Source organism: Schistocerca serialis, chromosome 4, assembly GCF_023864345.2.
Source record: "Schistocerca serialis cubense isolate TAMUIC-IGC-003099 chromosome 4, iqSchSeri2.2, whole genome shotgun sequence".
NCBI classification, from domain to species: Eukaryota; Metazoa; Arthropoda; class Insecta; order Orthoptera; family Acrididae; genus Schistocerca; species Schistocerca serialis.
The window spans coordinates 15479480-15505302 of NC_064641.1; the positions used below are offsets into that span (position 1 = coordinate 15479480).

The 25823-nt window shown below is 38.9% G+C and overlaps 2 protein-coding genes across 2 annotated transcripts in view; both read left to right on the forward strand.

The window, feature by feature from the left end:
• Nucleotides 1-25823, forward strand: part of LOC126473668 (solute carrier family 22 member 7-like) — a 333310-nt gene that overhangs the window by 94484 nt on the left and 213003 nt on the right. The gene's annotated exons all lie outside the window — the stretch shown is intronic.
• LOC126473437 (solute carrier family 22 member 21-like) overlaps nt 1-25823 on the forward strand; it is a 41974-nt gene that overhangs the window by 2365 nt on the left and 13786 nt on the right. The window contains exon 2 of the mRNA XM_050100482.1: nt 17086-17273. Coding sequence (XP_049956439.1) covers nt 17112-17273 — 162 coding nt within the window. The 5' untranslated portion in view covers nt 17086-17111. The remainder of the gene's footprint in view (nt 1-17085; nt 17274-25823) is intronic.

Genomic DNA, 25823 nt, shown 5'->3' on the forward strand with positions numbered 1-25823 from the left:
ATGAAATTTACAAACTGAATGGTAAATCCTCTGACTCCGGTTGTAAACTGCCGCTACAAAACAGATTACAGCTCAATTACAAACTATACGAATGACACAACTAAAAATTGTAATTTGTTGAAACAATACAATCACATATAGATTATAACAAAGCGCCTCACTACCATAATTTATTAACTATACAACGCTGGATGTCTATTGAATCATATTGTAACAAAACTACTTTCATTTTGGTTCATCTCTGTGAGGTTTGCTGTGCAGAATACAACGAAAATCCTACTATATTAGCGCCACACATCACAGGAAACAACTATCTCTAATTAGACTAATACCTACTTAATACAAATGCAGATAAATGACAATAATTTCATCTCTGCTCACAAATGTATATATAAATCTATCGTTAGTGTGGTCATCACAAGATAAATCTCTAAATAAATGTCTTTCTCATTTGTTACAAATTGTGTTTCCTGCTTTTGAGCGTCTGTTATTCCCACAGTTCATAGAATGCTCCATATCTAGGTCATATTAATACACTCTACAATATTCTAAACACTAATACTTCTCACACTATAAAGGATAACTATGTCTCAGTTCTTACATGCAATTGATCCCTTAAATATGGTTAAGTCTTTTGTCATCATGAAAACCCATAATCCAGAATAGAAACAAATATAGTAAATAAAAGACTACAACTGATACTTGAACACCAGTTCTCAAGATCTTTATTCTCCAAACACACATAATAACCAAAATCATCCATACACACTTATGTTTGTGGCTGTCTAGGCCCTACTTCATCGTCCTGATTACTTCCTTCCTTCAGATTGCCCCAATCTTCACATGGATAGTAGCTCTTTATATTTTCAATATGTTCCTTGCCATGCACTCCATCGGTTTGAGCATATTCCAACTCCAAAGTATTGTGGTGTTCGATCTTGATAATTTTATATGGTACCTCATATACATGGTTAAATTTATGTATTTCAGAATCTGTCTTCTTGGATTTAGCATGCACTTTCACCAACACTAGGTCTCCTACCCTGTAGCTTACAGGTTTCGCCGATTTATCATGTCTTTCGTGTCTCCTTATAACAGTCTCTCTCATGGTTCATTTCTACTAGTTCAAGTTTCCTTTCCCAAATTAGGTTATCTTCTTGTGGATATTCCACCAACTCACGAAAAACAGTCAGGTTCCTGATTAAGTAAGATTTCGCATGGTGCAAATCCTTTCGAATCATGTGTTAGGTGGTTCCAAATACTCTCGGATTCCTCTAGGTATTCCTTCCAAGTACCGTGTTTCTTGTCACAATAGGTCAGAGACAAACGATTTAACTCCATCATCCGTTCGGCCTGGTTCGAAACCAGTTTGTATCTACAGATGGCGATCTGTTCTATTTGATGCCTATTCAACATTTCCCTCCACTTCTTGGATCGGAATTGGGATCCATTATCACTTAGGATTCGTTTCAGTGTACATGCATTGCTAAAGCGATCTTTTTCAAACTTATAAATGATGACCTTGCTGGTTGCTTTCTTTAATGGATAAAACTTCACAAATTTAGATACTAATTTTTCTGCAACTAGAATTTGGGCGTAATTTTTTTTTGCCACAGGCAAGGGACTGAACAGGTCCACTGTCACGATGTCTCTAATTGATTCTGGTATGACTGGATGCATGTAACCTTTATGTTGAACAGTGGCAGTTTTACTTTTCTGACAGGTATCACAAGTGCTCAGCAACTTGTGTTTATGCGTATATGTTGAAGATGCTGTCCAATTTCCGTTTCTCAAGGCATTTCTTAGGTCCATAATGGGCATTGCTATAATGTGTGTACCAGATTAACTTGTCTATTATATGCTCTGGTATACATAGTCTCCAGCTCTCTTCATCCTCTATTTTTCTCTTGTACAGTATCCCCTGGTGGATATAACAGTATATCCTAATCTTTTCTTTACCAGCACATCTATACTTATTCTTGATTAATTTCAGTTTTTCGTCCTGGTTCTGCTCTCCACGTGTGTTCCTCAAGAACCTCTTCACAAAATCTTCATGCTGTACTCCCTTCATTATATTTACCTGAACTTCTCCGTCTTCTGGTCCTCTCACACCTGTTCCCCAAGAATCGAGTGGCTGCCTTGATAATGCATCAGGTACGGTACATGACTTACCTGGCTGGCTTGTATATCACTTTGCATTCATGATCTTGCAATGCAATTTTATCAACCAGCTGTGTTTCAGTTTACTTGTGGTTAAGAATGTTAGGGCTTTGTGGACCGTGACCACCTTTACATGTCATCCTGTTAGATAATAACGAAATCGCTTAAAAGTCCACCCAATAGACAGTGCCCCTTCCTCCATAATACTGTATCTCCTTTGCCATGCATTCAAGCTTCTGCTTTATAACCTTGATCTCTCCTCCTTTCTCTATCTAGTTTAAATGCGTGCCTAGTCCATAATCTGAGCTACCCACTCCCAAATAAAAGTCTCTAGAGAAATCAGGATGGCATAATATATCTGCATTACACAATGCTTCTTTAATCCTTTCAAATTCTTCTTGACAATCATCATTCTAATGCCAGGTCATTTTGGCTTTAGTAAGTGTTCTCAATTTGGGGGCAGTGAGTACAGGTTCTTTGAGGAATTTTCGATAGAACTCACAGACGTCGAAGAATGCTCTCAGTTGCCTTTTTTTAAGGTCTGGAAATTGCCTAATTGTCTCGAGTTTACTTGGATCAGGATAAATTCCCTCTTCCGTAATTATGAAGCCAAGAATTTTATCTGGGATTTACCAAATTCTGACCTACCCAAGTTTGCTGTTACCCAAGCTTTCTCAAACGCCTGCAAGACTCCCTCAAGTGTCTCTGTATGTTCTTCCCATGTCTCAGTTGCAATTAATATATCGTCTACGTAAACAGTAAACTTCTTAAGTAATTCTTCACCCAAAATATTGTCCAATGCTCTAACAAATTCCAAGACCGATACATTAAGCCCGAATGGCTTGGAATGTATACTTCAGAGAAAGGCTGGATAGTGAAGGGGGAGGCGTGTTTATAGCGATAAAAAGTGCAATAGTATTAAAGGAAATTGACGGAGGTCCGAAATGTGAAATACTTTGGGTGAAGATAACGGTTAAAGTAGGCTCAAACATGGCAATTCGATGTCTCTATAGGCCCTCTGGCTCAGCAGCTGTTGTGGCAGAACACCTGAAGGAAAATTTGGAAAATATTTCGAGTAGATTTCCTGACCATGTTATAGTTTTGGGTGGAGATTTTAATTTACCAGATATATACTAGGAGACTCAAACGTTTATAACAGGTGGCAGGGATAAAGAATCCAGTCAAATTTTTTTAAGTGCATTATCTGAATACTACCTTGAGCAGTTAAACAGAGATCCGACTCGTGGCGATAACATATTAGACCTTCTGGTGACAAACAGACCCAAACTATTTGTAACAGTTAATGCAGAACAGGGAAACAGCGATCACAAAGCGGTTTCAGCATCGGTGATTTCAGCCATAAATAGAACTATTAAAAAAGGTAGGAAGATTTTTCTATTTAGCAAAACTGACAAAAAGCAGATTTCAGAGTACTTGATGGCTCAACACAGAAGTTCTATCTCAAGTACAGATGTACAGATAGTGCTGAGGATCAGTGGACAAAGTTCAAAACCATCGTACAGTATGTGCCAAGCAAGATCGTAAGAGATGGAAAAGAGCCACCGTGGTACAACAACCGAGTTAGAAAACTGCTACAGAAGCAAAGGGAACTTCACAGCAAACATAAACATAGCCAAAGCCTTGCAGACAAACGAAAATTACACGAAGCAAAATGTAGTGTGAGGAGGGGTATGCGAGAGGCGTTCAACGAATTCAAAAGTAAAGTTCTGTGTACTGACATGGCAGAAAATCCTACGAAATTTTGGTCTTACGTCAAAGCGGTAGGTGGATAAAAACAAAATGTCCAGACACTCTGTGACCAAAATGGTACTGAAACAGAGGATGACAGACTAAAGGCTGAAATACTAAATGTCTTTTTCCACAGCCGTTTCACAGAGGAAGACTGCACTGTACTTCCTACTCTAGATTGTCACACAGATGACAGAATGATAGATACCGAAATAGGTGAAAGATGGATAGCCTTCTTGCAGTGGTGTACCGTAGGTCTCTAGAAGAGCATAGCGTTCCAAAAGATTGGAAAAGAGCATAGGTCGTCCCGGTTTTCAAGAAAGGACGTCGAACAGGTGTGCAGAACTATAGACCTATATCTCTAACGTCGATTAGTTATAGAATTTTGGAACACGTATTATGTTCGAGTATAATGACTTTTCTGGAGACTAGAAATCTACTCTGTAGGAATCAGCATGGGTTTCGAAAAAGACGATCGTGTGAAACTCAGCTCGCGCTATTCGTCCACGAGACTCAGAGGGCCATAGACATGGGTTCCCAGGTAGATGCCGTGTTTCTTGACTTCTGCAAGGCGTTCGATACAGTTCCCCACAGTCATTTAATGAACAAAGTAAGAGCATATGGACTATCAGACCAATTGTGCGATTGGATTGAAGAGTTCCTAGATAACAGGATGCAGCATGTCTTTCTCAATGGAGAGAAGTCTTCTGAAATAAGAGTGATTTCAGGTGTGCCAAAGGGGAATGTCGTAGGACTGTTGCTATTTACAACATATATAAATTACCTTGTGAATAACATCAGAAGTTCACCAAGGCTTTTGCGGATGATGCTGTAGTATATTAAGAGGTTGTAACAATGAAAAATTGTGTTGAAATTCTGGAGGATCTGCAACAAACTGACGCATGGTGCAGGGAATGGCAATTGAATCTAAATGTAGACAAGTGTAATGTCCTGCAAATACATAGAAAGAAATATCCTTTATCATTTAGCTACAACATAGCAGATCAGCAACTGGAAGCAGTTAATTATATAAATTATCTGGGAGTAGGCATTAGGAGTGATTTAAAATGGAATGATCATATAAAGTTGATCGTTGGTAAAGCAGATGCCAGACAGATTCATTGGAAGAATCCTAAGGAAATGCAATCCGAAAACAAAGGAAGTAGGTTACAGTACACTTGTTCGCCCACTGGTTGGATACTGCTCACCGGTGTGGGATCCGTACCAGATAGGGTTGATAGAAGAGATAGAGAAGATCCAAAGGAGAGCAGCACGCTTCGTCACAGGATCATTTAGTAATCGTGATAGCATTACGGAGATAATAGATAAATTCCAGTGGAAGAATCTGCAAGAGAGACGCTCAGTAGCTTGGTACATGCTTTTGTTAAACTTTCGAGAACATACCTTCACCAAGGAGTCATGCAGTATATTGCTCCCTCCTGCGTATATCTCGCAAAGAGACCATGAGGATAAAATCAGAGAGATTAGAGCCCACACAGAGGCATACTGACAATCTTTCTATCCATGAACACTGCGAGACGGGAATAGAAGGGAGAACCGATCGACGTACTCAAGGTACCCTCCGCCACACACCGTCAGGTGGCTTGCAGAGTGTGGATGTAGATGTAGATGGCAATACTCTAAAATGATAACTTCTGCCAGCTTACATGAAGGCAGTATACTGACATGACTCAGAGGTCAGAGGTATTTGCCAGTATCCTGTGGGCAAGTCAATGCTACTAAGTATCTTTGCACCCTGAAACCTTTGAATTAATTCTTCTATCGTTTTTGGCTTGTCTTGATCTGGTTCAATGATTTTATTTACTGCACATGCATCCAAAACTATTCTCACTTCCCCATGCTTCTTGTCTACCACAAATAATGGACTGTTGTATTGGTCTTGGTTGTCTCAATAACCCCAAGGTCAACGATTCTTTGTATTTCCTCTTCTACTGCTTGCCATTTAGCGTGAGGGATGGAGTATTGTTTTGAAAGGCTTGTGTTCCTTAATTTTCAATTTACATTCTACCTCTTTCATGATTCCTGGCTGCTGAGAGAAAACTTTGCTGTGCTTATGTGAGATCTCTGGTAACCTCTTCCGAATCTCTTCATCCAAATGTGTCATATATTCTAGTTTTTTGCCTATAGCATCTTCACTAGGTTGATCTGCTTGTGCTAATCCCTCGTAGAATATCAATACTTGCTCATCAACCGGTTGTTCTTCTGTAGGCCCACTGCATAACACAAATTCACCAGTCAGAACTGTTCTGACTTCTAACTTTCTACCAAGGTCAGTTCTCTCATTTCCCCTTCCCGTCCTTTTACACTCGCTGTGCATTCATCGAAATTTATGATTGCTTCTACTTCATTTAGCCAGTCAATTCCCAAAATAACTGTCATCTTAAGATATGATACCACCAAAAATGTCGCTTTATATGCTTCTCCCTCTACTTCAAACCCAGTCAATGCTTATTCCTTAATGGGCTTACTTTTGGCACCTACAGCATTTGCAACTTGGACACCATTTCCGGGAAAACTTCGTAAACTGGCGTTAGTATTCAGTATCTGTTCATATAGCTTTTGAGATATAGCACACACTTCACTCCCGGTGTCAACTAAGACATCACCATCTAGCCCATACATCATTATACTGACTACGACTGGACCTAATCAGGAGTGCGGTCTAGTTTACTTTTTCTTTTCTTCCTGATCTTAGCCCTCACTATTTATTCGCCTGCCACCTTCTCTTTCATATTCCCTCGTATTTTCATCTCTTCTGGAAAGGCCTTGGAACTGATGTCCATTTCAATGGGCCCTACTTCCATGATAGTCTCCTCTTCCTCAGTTGAACGATTGATTATTAAACTGATTCCGTTGGTAATTGTCTTCTTTTTGGCCCTGCTCACCTGCTTGATTATTCTCTTACCCACATGTGTGCTCCAGTATCTCCATCAGGGCTTCTCTATCTTCAAACTTCTGAACACTTTGACCAGTACTTCTTTATAAATTGTCCTTTAAACTGCTCATAACTACTAACCTTATCTTTTTTCTTCACTCCCCATGTAGAAGCTTCACCTTCCATTCTATCTATTGCAAACCGAATTTTGTCTTTGTCTCGAAAATGTGTTGGAAAAATGTCTCTCAACCATTTCATAAAAATCTTCAGGTGCAGCACTCCCTTTGGCTTATATTTTTGTCCCACATGAACTTGTGGATGACGATTATCACCAAACATGAATGTTATCACTTTACCTTCTCCTATAGCTAGTGTTGCATAACCAATTTTTCTGTCAGTCTCCTCAGTTTTCGTTTCTAATTGTTGGATTTCGCTTTGTAAATGTTGTATGTCCTTTGCAATCCTCCTGTTATCTTCGCCCCTCTGCACTGTTATTGCGCTTTGTATATTTTGAGCTAGTTCAGTCTGTTTGTTGCCTACTCTCTAAATAGCTACTTAACATTGCTGTTGTTTCTGCATTATCTCTTTGATCTTTCCCCCTAATTCTTCTTTAACTTCTTTAACCTCTTCATGGGCTTTCTCGCTTATCTCTTCTCCCATCTTCTTTGCATCTTTTTAGAGCAGGTTTATGCCTTGCTGGAATCTGCCTTCTCCCTCCTTGCAGTCTTTCCTCACCTATTCCTTATAATTCTGTAATTGTCTGTTAAAATTTTCATGCTCTTGTAGTGTCATCTGAATTTCCTCATTGAAAATGTCAATCTTTTCTTGGGTTTTTCTATTGGTTCCCTCGATTTCCTGATTGGTGGCTCTGATTTCCTTATTAGTGGCTTCAGTCTTTTCTTGGGTCATTTTACTGTGTTCCTTGGTTTCCTGCTTGGTGTCCTCCATTTTCCAATTGGTGGCTTCAATCTTGGCATCAATCTTTTCTAATATCGCCAGTAGCACATATTGCTGTCTGCCCACTACAATGTTTACTACAGGTTTAATTGGTATCTTGAGGTAATTGGTGGAATGAGGTAATGGGCTTTTTATTGATAGTCCACAGCCACTGATTCCTGAATCAACTCTATCCTCCTGTCCTATCTCCTTCTTCCCAGGTTCTACCTCCAGAATCTCCTGCTTGATTTCAGTAGACATGTTTGGTTACATATATTACATACAGGCAACACTATAAATTAACCCTTGGGTAACCTAAGACTCTTGACCACCTGACAATTAAAACAAAATAAAGACAGCAGTACTTCAACCAGCTCAAAACAGAAACAATACCTGTTTGCACTGGATATACAAAAAACTTCACCAACTTATCTGAATTAAACACCAATGGTAATATTCGTCACCTCACATCAAAGCATCAAAAATCAAATAACACCACCAATTAACTTATGAAACCTGTAATCAACAATTAATGCTAGAGCATAAGTCTTAAAATCTATTCGCAGCTGTCTTGCTGGTGAAAACATAAAAATATATGCATAAATAGACAAACTACTGCAGAGCCAGAAAATACCGAAATGGAAGGAAAAATTACTATACAATTCTTGTAGCGTTACAAAATGTGATTATAGGCTCTGCAGATAGCCTAATTAAATTACTATTGCGCCAGCAGATTGTCTCGACTCATCGCACGACGTTAATACTTGCTGTGGAATTCGATATTCGTTGCGTGCTGTGTTAACTGGTAGCTGGAGTAAGTGTTATCACAGTTCCAGTTATATTTTTAAAACCGTTATTGTAACAGTTATAAATAAGTTTCAAGTTATTTTTCACTACTGAATACTCCAATGGGGTTACAGTTAAATAACGACACAAGTGGAATCCATCAGTTTAGTTATCAGTATAACTGCGAGTAGAGCGAAATGGCAGGAATGTCGTACGAATCGTGCCATAACCTTAGCTAATTAACTGCGGGTAGATTTCACTTGATGTTCGAACGATTATTAGTGTTTCATATCATATGTATGTATGTATGTTATCACAGTAGCTATTATAAATATTATCCTCACAGCTGCAGCAGAAAATGCAGAACTTCGCCACAGCACTGTTTAAGTTAAATGTTAACAATGTGCATTTTTAAGTATGAAGTAATATGTAAGCTGAATAATGTAGGTTGAATTCAAAGCTTGTGCTGTTTGCTTAATAGGATAAGTGTATGGCCTTGTAATAAAATACAAAAATATACATAATGTGATAGATTCGTTTACTCCTCTACGCTATCCAAGTTTTAGTTGAGATTTGGAAAACTGCTCGATTTCTTCAGCTACAACATGTGTATGAAAAGTTTGACAGTGTTAAATTTCTGGGATTACAACTCAATAATTAATTCAGTTGGGAAGGGCATACCACAGAATTGCTGAAACGCCTAAACAAGTCTGTATTTGTAGTGAGAATGATGTCAGATGTAGGAGACATAAATATAAAAATAAAAAAAGCTATATACTTTCATTCTATTAAGTCATAAGGGATCATATTCTGGGGTAACTCAACAAATCGATCAAACGTTTTTAGCATGTTAAAATGTGTAATAAAAATCATTTGTGGTATAAATTCAAGAACAACATGTACAAACCTGTTTAAGGAACTTCGTATTCTAACCACTGCTTCCTAGTATATTTATTCCTTAATGAAATTTGTTGCAAGTATTTCGATCCAACAGCTGAATACATAATATCAGTACTAGGAATACAAACAATGATCTACATAAAGACCTAAAATCACTTACCTTGGTCCAAAAAGGGGTCCAATATTCAGGAACACACACTTTCAATAAATTGCTAGCAAGTCAGCAACCAATAAAAACTTGGTTTCAGATGAAGCACGGTTTACAGGGAGTTTGAAAGACTTTTTGATAGGCAACTCGTTCTACCCTATAGATGAATATCTTAACAGGGACTGTTAGACCACCTTAAGTAAAAATTCTGCTATGTTTCAGTTTTGACAGCACTTGGTCACAGCAGTCAAGATCAGGTACCTGTATCTGAAATATTTATTAAACATGCATAACTATATTTTATTCTGGCAGTGTATTAATCCTGTAAACATTAGCAACTCCAGTTTACTGTAATACATTCATGTATTTTGACAATCTCCTGACAAATTATGAGGATAATAAGTATTATATTCAAATGTTTTATGTTATACTTTGTCCTCTCCGATAGCCACCGGCTATTTCCATAGCGGTGTGAAAGTATTTGTTCATTCCAGTAAACATCCTCTCTGCAAATATCACCGGGCTCTATGACCTCCAACTAGAGTCAGGAACACAGTTACTAACTTCCAGGTTACCTGTACTGGTAGCCGTTAACTTACAGAGAAGTAGAACTGTGACCAAATAACAATAACTACTGGAGATAAATACTGACCTCATGGTTATTTCCATAGTCGCTCTAATTCCTTATGGTAGCTGTATTTGTACTACCTGCCCAAACTGAATTGACAAACAAGGCGGTGGCTTAAGGGAACGACCATACATGTCAACGCGTGTACTGCAGCCCCTGTTAGCCACCACTCTTACATTAACTTCATTTAACTGTTTGTACTGAAAGTAGTGATGGCGCATGAAATAGTACACAGTTCTATTAACAGATGGCGCGCAGTCTCATAGTTATTTCCATGACCTAGAGAACACCCTCAAAATGGTCTATCCCTCTCCTTCGATGAGTTGACGCGCAAGCGTAGTAAGATTTTCGGGTCAACAGATGGCGCGAGGCACCATTGGCAGTTATTGAGATACTTGCCAGTATGAGGTGAGCGGTTAGCGCAGTAACCTTTACTTCTCAGTAATCGGTTATTTCTATCAGTTAAGTTATTTTTTGCCACCTCTAGTCGCTGCCGCTGGTGTCAATGCCATTGGCTCGTTATAAGTGGCGACTTGGGTGACGCGTCGCTGGCTGCCCGCCGCCCGGTGTCATCTGTATAGACGTTGTCGTCGAAGTTCGCTGATCGGTGGCCAGGTGGCACTGCGGTCAGGATACTTAGTAGCTTCTCCACGAGATGTCAGCTTCGGCGGCGTGTTGGTGGCTGCTCGGTGTAGCATGTCTACGCCGTCGAAACTCTCACGTGGCTGTAACTGGTGCTGTGTCGAATTACTTCCTGACTGACGTTCTTTGACGCGGCTGCTGGGCTCCGTGCATTATTGCCTACGTATAAGATTATGGGTCCACATTAATTTTCGAGATTTTAAAACGGTTTACAGCTGGTTTCGTGCATAAAGACTGAGCACAATACTTCTTTGACACGTTTGTAATGAATACGCGATCAGTTACGTCGCGATAATTTCTACCCGTGTCTCTCGTTAATATTAACCTCGCACTGATTTACACACGTATTTCCGTGCTTGTACTCCACAGTAGAGTTCATTAACACTGTCCTTGTCGTCCGATACTGCCAATTGCTTTTAATTATTAGGTGTTAGAACGTTCTATTATCCTGCAATTACATCGTAATACAGTGTCCGAAGTTTTTTATGCATTTTCACAATGAAAACCATTACAAAGTACCGTTTATCGAAGATGGTTTTCCTCGAAATTTCTGAATTGTTCATACATACGTAAATTAATGAGAAGTTTTCGTTGCCATTTAAACTTTTGGTGATTTTCTTAATACTGCCAATGTTCTTTCGCGATAAGCACACTTGAACCATTTGTTGTTATTCTCCTCCTCTTATCGCACTGCACACTGTCCTTTCATAGAATGCCACAATGAAACACTCCCTTTTAGAACTCATCGTTATTGACTTGTGGATAACAGCCTAACAGTTTAGAATAGTTCGACCGTGTGCAGCTGATAAAAGCTGATCCGTTAATATTTGAACAGGAGTTGTTTCTTATCAAATCCAACAAAGTCAATCTGAATGTCAGGTAGCAATAATCGGTACATACTTTGTTGTTAGGGTTCTATATATATTGTCTAAACAGCACAAATGAGGAAGTTACTTTCTTCATCTGACAAAATAATAACGGTTAACTCATCAAAGGTCGCCTATTAATATCGTCACTCACCAGTATCCTCCATGTAGCACCAACTGTACAATCCTCACTGCAATTCAAATCGTTGGTTTCCGGCGCGGTTATCGCGTAATCACGGTATGCAAATGAACACTTAAACATACCGACAGGTCACTTAGTTAATGCCATTTCCGTATTTGCTGGAGGTCACGCCTACGGCGCTGGGTGACACACACAGCCGTTAAACAATGGTAAATGCGGTCACCCATCCTGCCGAAATCCGCCCTGCTCGTTTAGTAGTCAACAACTTACTTTTTCGGAGTCTCAGCACTGACTACTTTCTGGCGCACTCGGCTCTCGACTATCGATGGTACCTACTGCGAGCTGCGTGAGGCAAAGATATATTGTTCTCCATATGCAAGGGGCGGTTGACTCCTTAAATCTTGCGCAATTCACGAGAATGCTGTCTGCCTGAAAATATCCTTCGTGTTAAAAACTGTTTATTATTCTTTACTTTTTACTCTACAGCTGACGGTTTATCAAATAGATGCAGTAAAAACTTTCATTCATCGCAACGCCATACCTGTTTTTCACTAACAAGAGTTATTCTGATGTGCGCATAAAATATCACTTACAAAATATAACATAAAATTCTAAAACTACTTTCACTACATGAAATCCATCATATTATTATCATAGAAACTGTACTTCAATTAAAATCACTTTTAATTTGAACTGATTGTCTGCGTTAGTAGTGCAATACTAATGAGCAATTGTCGCTACTACTGTATTTTGTTGCAATAATCTCTCGGTCGAATATAAACTGTAAATTTAATTACATTTGGCTTCTTTTGGCTATTTTATTTTCACTTGTAACTTTCTTGGAATCGTGGTTAAGTGATAGAAAAAATCCTGTTAATGATTAATGACTAGTGTCAATGAAGTTTCTCTCGACAAGATCATTCTTTGACTAAACAAGGTATAATGTTCCAAGAAGTTACTAAGATGCTAGCATGCGAATTACACATCTACGAAACACTGCAGGATCTCACTTCGCTGTGCGTTGCCTGTGGTGCAAAGTAGTGCTTATTATGAGTCCCATGATCGACAACAGGATCTTTTTGATTAGTGTGCAGCTTGAATAAATCTGGCCCACACAATATTATTCATTGCTTCGATAATCTTCTTGTGATCATGTATTGTGGCCACATATTTGCTCGACCACTTATAATTTGTCTGGCCACATATCACAACATTTTCGACGCAAAACACTCTGGCGTTTGCACTTTAACGAATACGTCCGTTCCTCGAGACAGATGCTTCGCAACTACTTCTCTGCTTTCACCACTGCGCACTCTTGCCAACGACGATATTGTTACTGTGCTTTACACAATAGAAGCTTCCATGACATGGTCAGCGTATTTACTACAATGATTTGACACGAATAATTCTTACTTATCCTGTCAACAAAAAATAAAATTTTCATAAACACTAATAAATGAGAAAATTCATTAATACATGTATTTACAAAAATGGTTATGCAATCGAGAAATCAAGGTAGCTGAAATGTACGTGAGGTAGTGGGTTGTAGTGTTGCAAGCTCTCGTAAGAGAGCGCGTGAGATGAGCTGGCATGCATCACCAGCAGGTCACGGTGACTGACAGAAAGTGTGCAGGCGCTCAACGTCTGTTTTAATGTCCACTAGTGATCTGTCATGACGTCATGTTCCTGCCAGGATTCCGTGCTCAGGGCGTCCAATCATCTGTGGTTGCAGAGTTGCAGCATCACCTGTATCGCCATCTATGGGGCCATTGTTATCTACAGAAGGGAAACACCTATCATTCTCCCATCTCATTTACACCAGTCTATTTCTCGATCTTAGTGCATACACTGAAGTACGTGTAGACGGCGTGGGAGCGGCTTGCTTACCTTGTCACGTGACTTTTCCCTTCTTACACCCCCCCCACCAGTTAGAGACCGACACCCGTACAGATGCTTTACAACAGCACCACTTTCAATCTACTTGAAAATGGCCTGGATGCGAAGCCTGAATTCGGTCGTGAACTTAAGAGATGTATATATTAGGAAATAGACCGGTGTTAAATTAATAGAACTGACAATCCACGTTACTGTAGCTACTAAGAACATCAGATCACGAGGGCTTGTTTGGAAAGATGTTTCAGACTGGCCATCTATCTGTCATACACTTTACATGGATCTGGTATCAAGGGTACCTAAAACCAATGTACAAGTTTTGTAAGTCTTTATGTATGATGATGGTAAAATCGTATTTTTTAGTTCACTTTTGGTACAGATATAGCTTAATGACAATTTCTAATCAGACTTTACAATAAAGACTGTGTCGTAAGCCCATTTAAAGGAGTCTGTGCGTGTTGATTTGTTAGTGGATACGGAATAATGTGCGCATTTCTGGTCGTTACCAGGTCGGTACACCTGCTGACAATGTACTCACCGGTGATAGCAGTGAGCCGATTGAGCGCAAACCCTTTCCTGGGGATAGTGGCGCAGGGGGCGGCAAAGTTCACTGCCTACTACCTGGTGCACTACTTTGGAGCGAGGTTCGGTCGCCGTTGGCCCGGCGTGGCCAGTGCAGTCTTGGCTGCAATGGCCTGTGTCCTCATCTTCTGCCTGCTGACTGGTGAGCTGCGACCATTCTCTCTGCTGATTTAGCCTCTATCTTATCTAAAAATTGGATGAAAATCGTAAGATAGATCAGTTAGATGTCAATAGTCAGAGAAGACTGCTGTGCTAACCAAGTGGGTCAACTATGAGATCAGTACAGATGGAGCACATCCAGGAATGTTCGCTTCTCTGTTGCTCATAGACTGTTGCAATTAAGAACCACAGGTTAGATATTGACGAAATTCAATAATAAATAACCATGTACAGTAATGCGTGATGATGGTCGATATGCGCTGTTACACATTCTAAGGTTTAGGATGCCATTGTACTGCCGTTGATTCTTCTTGGCTTAATGGAATAGTAGACATTTTGCTTTCAGCAAGGGGTAAATTACTTAGTTACCTATTTACAGGAATAAGTCACTGCAGGTAATCGAATTGATCAGGAATGGGATAGAAGGGGGGATACAATACAACAAACGAGAAAATAATATACTGCCATAACTCCACTCAACAAATACTCAGATATACTGATTAATACACTGTACAGCTATCAGCTACATAGCTAGTCCATAAATTTAATCAGCATGAGAACGGCAAAAATGCCAACGATATGATTCACGGTTATATAAACACAAATCTACTGAAATTTAATCTAAATCATGAAGCAAGTAATCGCTAAGTGAATATTCAGCTGCTTCGTCGATGGGGGAGAACAAAAATAGGGCAAAAAAAATAGAAGTAAAGACATGCCAGTTATGGGTAAAAGACGTTTTGGTGGAGCTAGACGGTTGTCTTAGTGGTTTACAACTTCTACTTGATGTCTGTTGTTGGGCAACAGGTATTTTAGTACATGGAACGAGATCTATTCGAACTGATAGGGACGGGTTAACAGCTTCATTTATCATAATCCACCCTATAATTTCCTAGTCCAGTATCATGGGAACATGGAATTTGTGAGAGTAACTGTTGATGCAAGTACAATATATAGCTGCAAAATCTAACCTGTTTTGAAAGTGGAGACCATCGTCAGCTCATTATTAAATATAAGCCCAGAAGCATGGGTTCAACCCAAAAATCCTTGCGGAGAAAATGTACAAAAACAAATAATTATAAGTTATTTCTGTTGTAAGCAGCTGATGATGCTTACTATGATTACACATAAAGTGGTTTTTTAAGAAACAGTAAGAAATTCAGTTACAAGAGATGAACAATTGTTATTCTACTTTACAAGTTAAGCACTATTTTGTTAGTAACCAAGAGTAAATGACTACAAATAATAAATGAAGTTTTCTTGCAATATGCATCTGTTTGAAAATAAGGACTACCCTACTCAGTTTGCTATGACAGCCATCTGAGATGCATTCTCAAAATCAATCAATTTTATCAGATTACATCTCAAAACTGGAACCCATTTTATTTTAGGGTTCACTTTAATTAACAAATACAAAGACCATTTACTGTCAAAAGATCGAAAATATACGTTATATGTTATATCACAGTAAGTAATTAGATTTATAAACACACATTATTACTGTGTGTGCTGAAATGAAGAATTGTGATCATGTATGATAGAACGATACAAAAAGATTACAGTGAATAAATGTTACTATTGATGGCTTTGTATCTTTTTTAATATTGAAAATGTTTTAGAATATCTGCAGAATTTACATTATTCATACATTATTCGATCATAGGTTTATTTATTTGCAATATACCCAACACTTGTCAGAAATGCATTTAAAGATAGTATCTTCCAGTCATTATTGTTAAATTGCATAATGTGTTGCAATACACATATAATAAATTTATGGGTTGCATACTTATCAATTAATTGCCTAGTCCAGTGAACACACTATTTATTTTAAGATAATTATGGTACCTTTAAGTCCATGTTACTCAGCGTTTGGAGCTTTTAAAAACATGAAGTAACTTTAGTTTCACTTAGCAAAAGCGAAAATGGTTGAAGTAAAAAAGGAGAGAAAGTAAAATAGTGCACCAACTTTAATTTTAGGTTTTAGTGTAAACTATCCACACGAAAATATAACACCATGCTGTCAATAACACAGACAGAATATAATGTAAATGTAAACAAAAATATTCAGCAATTTCGAACAAACTTGTTTAAGAAGGGGTGTATTATATCAACAAAGGAATCCAACTATTTAAGAAAAAATGGGATCCTGGATTTGAAATTTGATTAACAAAACCATAATGATCAAATTTCAGTTGTTAGCATTAAATTACGAACATACATCTGAAAACTGTAGAAAAATGAAATAAAGGGTCAAAAGGAGTTGCATGTATCATGAATTACAGGCTGGGTGTATTTTTCAGATGTTTTTCACACCGATGTATGTGCATGTCAGGCTGGATTTACATATCTACCTCGGAAGTACAGTAACACAAAAATCTAAAACCGAAACTGCACCAACAAAGTTTGTAAAATTCAGAGACAGATGGAGCACATAATTTATCTTCCACTCTGTTAGAGTAGGGTAGTGGTGTTCTTGTTTAATCGCGTGTCCAGGGAAGGATCAAAGTGTTAATACGGTAGCTCACTCTATTGCTGGCATGAAAATGTATGTCTCTTCCTCAGAACTGAACATACAAAAATTCTCGTTTTGTGCAGCGCACGTCGCGGGTGCAGGCATCGTGATGGCGACCATGCTGATGCAGTTCAGCACCATTGGCAACCTGGGCATGGTGAACCTGCAGAGCATCGAGGTGCACCCCACGTGTCTCCGCCAGATCGCAACGAGTGTCGAGTGGGCAGTTGCCGGGGTTGCCATGTCTTCCCTGCCCTACCTGGCTTTGATGGTACGTGAAATGTAAGGCGTTGCACATCAGTAGCTGGAGAAAAGCATTATTGCTCGATTACAAGGTTGTTCATCCAAATTCCGTCGCAGACGCTGCAGGGTAGGGGTTTTGGACCATACAGACGTATGTTAAAATTCTGAGAGCACATGATCGAAGAAGCGCCAAGCACAACATTAGTTCCTCCGACCCACACTATCTGAACTATCGGGACACCCGTCTGTAAAGCGAAATTGACCACTAGATGTCACGAGATGCAGACGCGCCATTATAAAACGAGGCGAGGAGTATTGTGTTGTCAGTAGAGAAACAGTGACAGCTGAATTTGACTTTCAGAAGAGTTCAGTGCTTTGATCGTGGACTGTCATTGGCTATTACCTGAGTAGCGTATCATCAGGGACATTTCAACTCCTCTAAAGCTGCCTACGTTGACTGTTGGTGATGTGATTGTGAAGTGGAAACGCGAAGGAACGATCACAGTTAAACCAAAATCAGACAGATCAGACATCATATACTGATGGACAGGGACCATCGAGCATTATGGAGTTTGGTCGAAAGAAACCGGTGGACGTACTGACTTGGGAGTTAAAAAGTGATTTGAGCAATTCAGCTAGCACATTGACAGTACATATGGAGTCAAAAGAATGGAATACAGTTATCGACCAGGTGTTCGTAATCCATCCATTTATGTAATCAGTTCTAAGCGACAGTTGACATGGTGTAAAGAATGACGCCACTGGACACTGGATGACTGGAGACGTGTAATTTGGAGTGATGAATCACGCTATACCCTGTGACTATCCGATGGGAGGGTTCGAGTTTGGCAAATGCCTCGAGAACATTATCTGCCATCAATGCCAATACTGAAGTATGGAGGAGGTGGTGCTACCACACGGGGGGGGGGGGGGGGTTCTGGGGTTATAGTGTGGTCCCCCTACTGCGTTTAAGGAAACGGTAAAGGCAAAAGGATATGAACACACTTTACACCATTATATACAGTGTACAGTAGCGCAACAGTTCAGAAACAATGACTGGATCAACACGACAATTCACCTTGTCATAAACCAATGTCTGTGAAGCAATGGTTTGTAGACAGATTCATTCCTGAAATGGACTGGCCTGCCCAAAGTCCAGAGCTGAATTCAACAGAACACTTTTGGAATCTGATAGTACTTCGACTTCGCTCCAGATCTTCTCTGGTTTCGGCTATTGAGGAAGGATGGGTGGCCATTCCTCCACATACGTTCAAACTACTCATTGAAAGTGTCCTCATTGGAAAGGGTGAAGGGAGGACACATCCATTATTAACTTCCACTTATAGGTGATGGAACACTTTTGATAAGATAGTGTAAATCTCGTGAAGAAAATGAAGAACATTGCAGTAATATCAGATATACTGTATTCAAGTTCATACCGAGATGTATCGGTAGTAATTCTACCAGAGCGCCATTCTAAACTGTAGCAGGAGAGAGTGACACCACAATATCGTTTTGCGATGTTTATATAAATATGGATATAGCAGATTGATGCAATTATTATCGCTTACATTCCCTTAACATGAGGTAAACAATGGTCTCCATTGACAATGAACCTGATACAAAATGTGAAGAAATCAAAAAGACAGATCCAATATGTCTCAGAAAATCACTTTGTTGTAAATTTTCAACCAGTATAATTACGAATTTGAGACAAAAGCTGTAAAAGTTTAGATTATAGTTCCAATACGACGGATAAATTCCAAAAGAATAACTGTATTTTTCTCTTAGACGTATTTCTCTCTCGTTGATACTTTTCATAAACCAGCGTAAAAAATAAGGACCACATCTGACAAGGTAGAATTTAAACCTGTCATATTGCCCTGGATGGGATGGAAAATGAAACATTATTTACGATCCTCGGAGTATTCTATTTTCCTGAAGGTCAGAGAGTTGTTTGTACAGCGCCTGATAGTTCAGCTGTACTGAAATTCTGTACATTTGGGGAAATACTTGGTGGTCATAACTAAACTGGCAGTGTTCCTAGCGCTGCAGTGCTGGCTATACACATCACAGGACGTTGTAACATCGTACGTATATCCATTAGCTGGCGCGCTCGCGGGGTGTACTAAAAAAAAGTTTCACTTTCCGCCACAGGTGAAAATATAGAGCAGCCAGAATGTGATGTAGGTCCAGGGAAAGAAGGGTCAAATGTGCTTTGTCCATCCAAAGAATATTCCCCAACCCCATGTCATCCAGTCCTGTGCGTGCCACAAAACGAAAGACAAAGTCACGGCTTTGTAGCCTATCTTGGATCTTCATTTTGTGCACATTCTGAATCTCGTAGGGGTACCAGTGAAAATCTTTAGAACAATTGACCAGGGAAGAGACAATTTCTGTGACAACTTGAGCGGTGGATGCAAATTTTAAAGCGAGTGCTGCACTTCATCAACAACTGCCATGGGAATGGGCTGCTTCCCTTTCCCATCTGCACCACCATTGTTCACCTGTTTCTTCAGGTTAATTGATCGTATTCCTTAGCCCATTTACTATCATGGGGCCTCTTCGCAGTTGTTCCTCTCGGCGATATACCCACCCTGCAGCGATGTTGTTGCTGTCGTTGTGATAAAACAACTTTGCCAGCAGTGTACGTCTTTTTCTCAACGGCCATTGCGTTTCATACACCCTTTACACCAACAGTCACTTCATAAAAGAAATCAAAACGTATCGCCTAGTGACATACACCATACTGACGTCAAAACACCAGACATTTCACATTCTGAGTGCTTACAGTGCCATATTTTCAACTGGTAGCAGCAAGTACAACTACGGGTATAATTTTTTTCAGCATGCTTTACAAGCTCAACGATTAATGAACGTACCTACGATGTTTCAGCGTCCAGCAACGTGTACTACCTGCACTGCAGCTCTTAAAACACCATCACTAAAACTACACCTACTGGGTATTTGTTTTAGCACCATTATATGGAATGGCCAATAAATAATTTATAACTGCTTGTGTATTTGTTTAGTAATAATGGAAATAGGTCATTCTCGTTGACATAAAGATCTACATAGCTGTGTGTAACATGCATATAATAATTTTTTCATAGTGTGGAGCCAGAGTCGTAATATATTTCTTTAAAGTCAGTACCGCCATTAGAATCTTGTTTATTTACAGTGTTACAGTTACACTTACACAATCATGATTTCGACTTCAAAGTGCTATTATCAAGTGTTTTCTGAAAGCAGATTAGACAATAAGAGTGAAATACATAACAAGTGATGTAACCATATAAGAATCCATATTTATAATGCTTACTTACAAGTCTTATAAATCTCCTAAGATGGCATACTGCCGTATTAAAATGCACTATTAGATACATTGTCTAAGAGTCGGTATTTCTGGCAGAGCCTACTGCTTTGTTTCATTACTGAGTACACCATCTTGACTGAATGACAGTTGGCTAAGTGTCAAATTGTCTTGGTCAAAGAAATTCCTGTTACAAGCAGGTGACTTTTTTTTTTTAATCTTGGGACTCAGTGTCTGGTAGGGTAGGAAAGGTTAGGAGCAATTTATTTTCTTTGGTAGTTGTTACATCTTTGCAGGACCTGTTTATCTTAGTATGCAATGAAGTTGCCTGCTCATAAACATAAACAGTAACAAACCTCTCGATAATATTCGCTGCATCCATAAATATAACAGTCAAGCTAATCATTGTCGTTGTTTAAAGTACATTTTAATAGGTAAATATACAGCTTTGTATATGAAATTAACACATGGCCAACTGTAAGTTGTGTAATTTTGCCTCAATTCAGAATTAATACAATATAGTGCAATTACTTACTCTACTCACTGATTAATTAACCAGTGAGTTTTGAAGCAATATTTATGACGTACATATCATCAGACATGTAAATCCTGTTATATGTGGTAGAACATTACTTAGGAATAAGTGCAAATAATAGAGGTATGTGAAACAGGACCTGTACATAAAAGTATTTCAGCAAATAAAAGAATCAAACGATTTCATGTTAAACAACACATTTAAATTCAGCATAATATAAAGAGTAGGGATATCCTAGTATTTGTTAATAGTTGATGAGATGCAATTACAAATGTGAGTGCACCATGGTATTGATACATATGGCTGCAATCTTGGTGATATAAATATTATTTACATGTTATAGTAGTGATGTCTTACTTATATGATGTAAAGATGATATAGTAATGTTAACAACTTAATCAGTTACCACATATGAAAGCCCCAAGTGGGTCAACTCCTATTTCTTAACAACAAAGATAAATGTAACATTATTGATCACAGTTACTTCTTAGAGAGGTAATAAACAATTGAGAAGAAATACAAGGTCAAGAAAACTATGAATCATTCATTGAAGACTGTAGGCATATGGAATGGGAGTGTAAGGAGGGGTGTAGAAGGATGGATTGGGCGCTACCAATTGACTAATGAAATGAAGGAGAAGCTATTATAGGGGGTGGGGGAAGGGTAGCTAATAAAGGAATAAGAATCAAAAGGTGAAGTGAATTCTTAAAAAAATTTAAATACACCTATAGTAAATAGTCATTTTTAAATGTTAAATCTGGGATCAAATATAGCATATGTTAGGGTATTGTGTGGGAATGATGTGTCTAAAGTGAAGGTACATTTAAGTGTGTATCAGTACATTCTCTGTGTGGACTCATAAGTGCTAGTGTTTTATGTGTTAAATAGTTGTGATACTAAAATTTATTCCATAAATTTAATAAAATAAAAGGTTTTATTGAGACTTTCTCAGTCTGTCCTTTGGTTAATGATAGAAGTGAGGTATGAAGAGGGATACTGACTCCTCATGAAAGTAGTATGTCTCAGAAGGAGGAAAGGGTTAGTGAATCAGTGGTTAGCAATAATCCCTGAGGGAGGTGATGGGCATGATAACAATACATCCAGGGAAGGGGGAGGGGAGGGGGATGCTGAAGAAGAGAGGAATTATGCATAACAATGTGAATAAAACCCTAATAAATTAGAGAATACGAAGGAGACGATGTTATAAAAAGCAAAAGGGGAGAAAAGACATAAATATCCCACATTGTGAACTATCAAAGGAATAGTCCACAAATATATTCATCTCAAAATATAAATTTGGTGGCCAGGGTATACATATCCAATTATAATATAATACATTTTATTTATTAACAGATTTCTCACAGGAAACTTCTATCATTATTCCTTGGTTAAAGATCACACTCCCCCCCCCCCAACTCCCACACTCCTCTTAAAATACTCCCTTTTCTTCACTTACTTAGATGTCTACATATTATTATGTGTTAATATTTTTATTTTTGAGTATTTTTTCACTTCACATTTTTATTCTCATTCCTTTATTAGTTACCCTTCCCCCTCCCCTCCCCCAAGAATAGCTTCTCCTTCATTTCATTAGTCATTTGGTAGCCCCCCATCCGTCCTTCAACACCCCCCCTTACACTCCCACTCCATATGCCTACAGTCTTCAATAAATGACTCATAGTAATCTTGACCTTATGTTTCTTCTCAATTGTTCATTACCTCTCTAAGAAGTAACTATGATCAACAATGTTACATTTATCTTTGTTGTTAAGAAATAGAAGTTAACCCACTTGGGGCTTTCATATGTGGTTGCTGATTACGTTGATAACATTACTACGTCATCTATACATCATATAGGTAAGACGTCACTACTATAACATGTAAATAATATTCATAGCATCAAGATTGCAGCCATATGTATCAATACCATGGTGCACTCACATTTTTAATTGCATCTCATCAACCATTAACAAATACTAGCCAACTGTCATTCAGTCAAGATGGTATACTCAGTAGTGAAACAAAGCAGTAGGCTCTGCCAGAAATATCGACTCTTAGACAATGTATCTAATAGTGTATTTTAATACGGCAGTATGCCATCTTAGGAGATTTTTAAGACTTGTAAGTAAGCATTATAAATATGGATTCTTATATGGTTATAGCACTTGTTATGTATTTCACTGTTATTGTTTAATCTGCTTTCAGGAAGCACTTGATAATAGCACTTTGAAGCCGAAATCATGATTGTGTAAGTGTAACTGTAACACTATAAATAAACAAGATTCTAATAGAGGTACTGACATTGTTGTTATATGCATGTATTGCATATCTTTATCATTTTTCATTTATTGCAATTTATAACATAGATGTTAATAACTTTTTAATAATAATTTTATGAATGTGGTAATAATTATAGTGAACTCGTCTCACTACCGTGAATCCGACGCTGTCTAGATTTTTCTTATCATGTCCTGGAGTGGTTTCACAAGGAGAGGACATGACGTAGGGATCACGTATTTACTTGAAACTTTCTACAGCTGCAGTAGGCCATTTAAACAACATATGTGCAAGGAGTAAGGTGCACTATTCTGGAAATTGCGAGAGTATCGCAAGAGAAGTTTTGTGCCTCTATGTGCCTGTGCGAAAATGCTGGTGGAAAGACCTAATTGTGGGCAAATGGTACAGCAAGAGTTGTAGCCCAGCGTGTTTGGACAGAGGGTTAGCTGCCCTCTGTAATGAGAAAGAAAAAAAACCAAGTGAATGGACCAACGAAGCCGGCCGGGGTGGCCAAGCGGTTAAAGGCGCTACAGTCTGAAACCGCGCGGCCGCTACGGTCGCAGGTTCGAATCCTGCCTCGGGCATTGATGTGTATGATGTCCTTAGGTTAGTTAGGTTTAAGTAGTTCTAAGTTCTAGGGGACTGATGACCTTAGAAGTTAAGTCCCATAGTGCTCAGAGCCAGGACCAACGACGAACTTGAGCGAGTATCACGGGAAGTCCGCCTCGAACTAATTCAACGAACAAAATGAGCTAAAAAATAAAAGTAGTTAGATCTCGCACTTAGGAAGAAGGACGTGTGCGAGGCGACGGTTCGAATCCAGCTACAGTGACTGCTAGTTCTTAATCTATATTTTTCCCATCAACTGTGACATTATTTAATTTATATGACATTTGAGAGCTAATACGATGAAAAAGATAATCCAACGTGCATTTTCGTGAGGTTGTTGTGAATTTCATATGTTATTTGACTGTTTACTATTTTTAACTAAATTTTCAAGGACCGGCGACAGGCTTGGAAAGCCCAGACTAAACTCGATATATAATAATGCGACTGACTTTATTCACAGTCACTAACATAGTAAATCACAATGTGTCAGAATACAAGAGTAATGTACAATTACCCGTCGGATGTGCTCTCGACATCACATGTTGCAGGATGGTGTTTGTCACACAAACGTGGAAAACAAATTGAAATGGTATCTACTGGTTCGAATTAATGCAGTTTTCCAGCATTTACAGGGAATATTAAGAGATTCTAAGGAGAAACATAACTCGTTGACATTTTGAAAAATTTCTCTTTCTTCCGACAGTTTGGATGAAAACTATGCCTAACGCGAAATTTTGGGAAATTTATAGACGCTGACAATTGGTGATGTACGATGGAATCTAATTAAAGATATTAAGTAGTCAAATGACATGAAATGCACTAAAACGCCATGTAAATACACAAGTTTTTTTATTATATTACCTCTCAAATGTCATCTAAGTTAAATAATATGAGAAGTAATGAAAAAAATAGTTAACGAATACGTTTGAGCAGGAGTCGAAACGTCGCCTCATAAATGTTCTTCTTATGAAGCTCGAACGCTAATCACTTGACTACCACGAATTCGAACGGTCAGCACCTTCGTACAGGTACATCAGTTACATAATTGATGCGTAAAAAATCTCTTGCGATTTCACGGAATTGCCACAGTAGCACATCATGCTACTTTCACATTTTGTTGTTTTAATGGTCTAATAAGGTTTACAAAATTTGAAGTAAATCTGTGATCCCAACTTCATGGCCTCTGCTCGTTAGTATTTTCAGAGAGTATTTTCAGCTTCAGTTTTAACGTAGTCAGTTCGTGGGTCATTTTGCCTGACTTCACCAAGGACGTGGCGGCGCACCCATTCCTACCACTTCGGATTTTCCAAGACGCTGGACCACTGCAGCCGGCCAAGCGATCCCACACGTCCGTCCACAGCTCTCTACAATAGCCCGTGTACTCTGCCCAGCGCCAGCTCCGACTTCCTGGCCCAGCAACTTCACGGCAACTTGCCAGCTATACACTACCCAACCAGATAACCTACTCTGAAATATTGTGCTTAGCGGACTCGCCTTTCATGTCACAGTACGACGAAAGTTGCTGTAGTTGACAGAGGACAGTTCTGCCTTTAGTTCTCTGAAGCTGAATGCTATTCAATTTCGAAGCTTTTCCATCTGTTCTTCAGGTCTACTGTGGCACTCAGCATGCTCTTGAAAACGTCCCCATCTGTTGAGTCAGGGGTCGAGACATGGCTGCACGATCCGTTACATCCATGCGGATAAGATGCCTGTCATCTCGACTGTTAGTGATACGATGCCGTTGGGATCCAGCACGGCGTTCCATATTACCCTCCTGAACCCACCGATTCCATATTCTGCTAACAGTCATTGGACCTTGACCAACGCGAGCAGCAGTGTCGCGA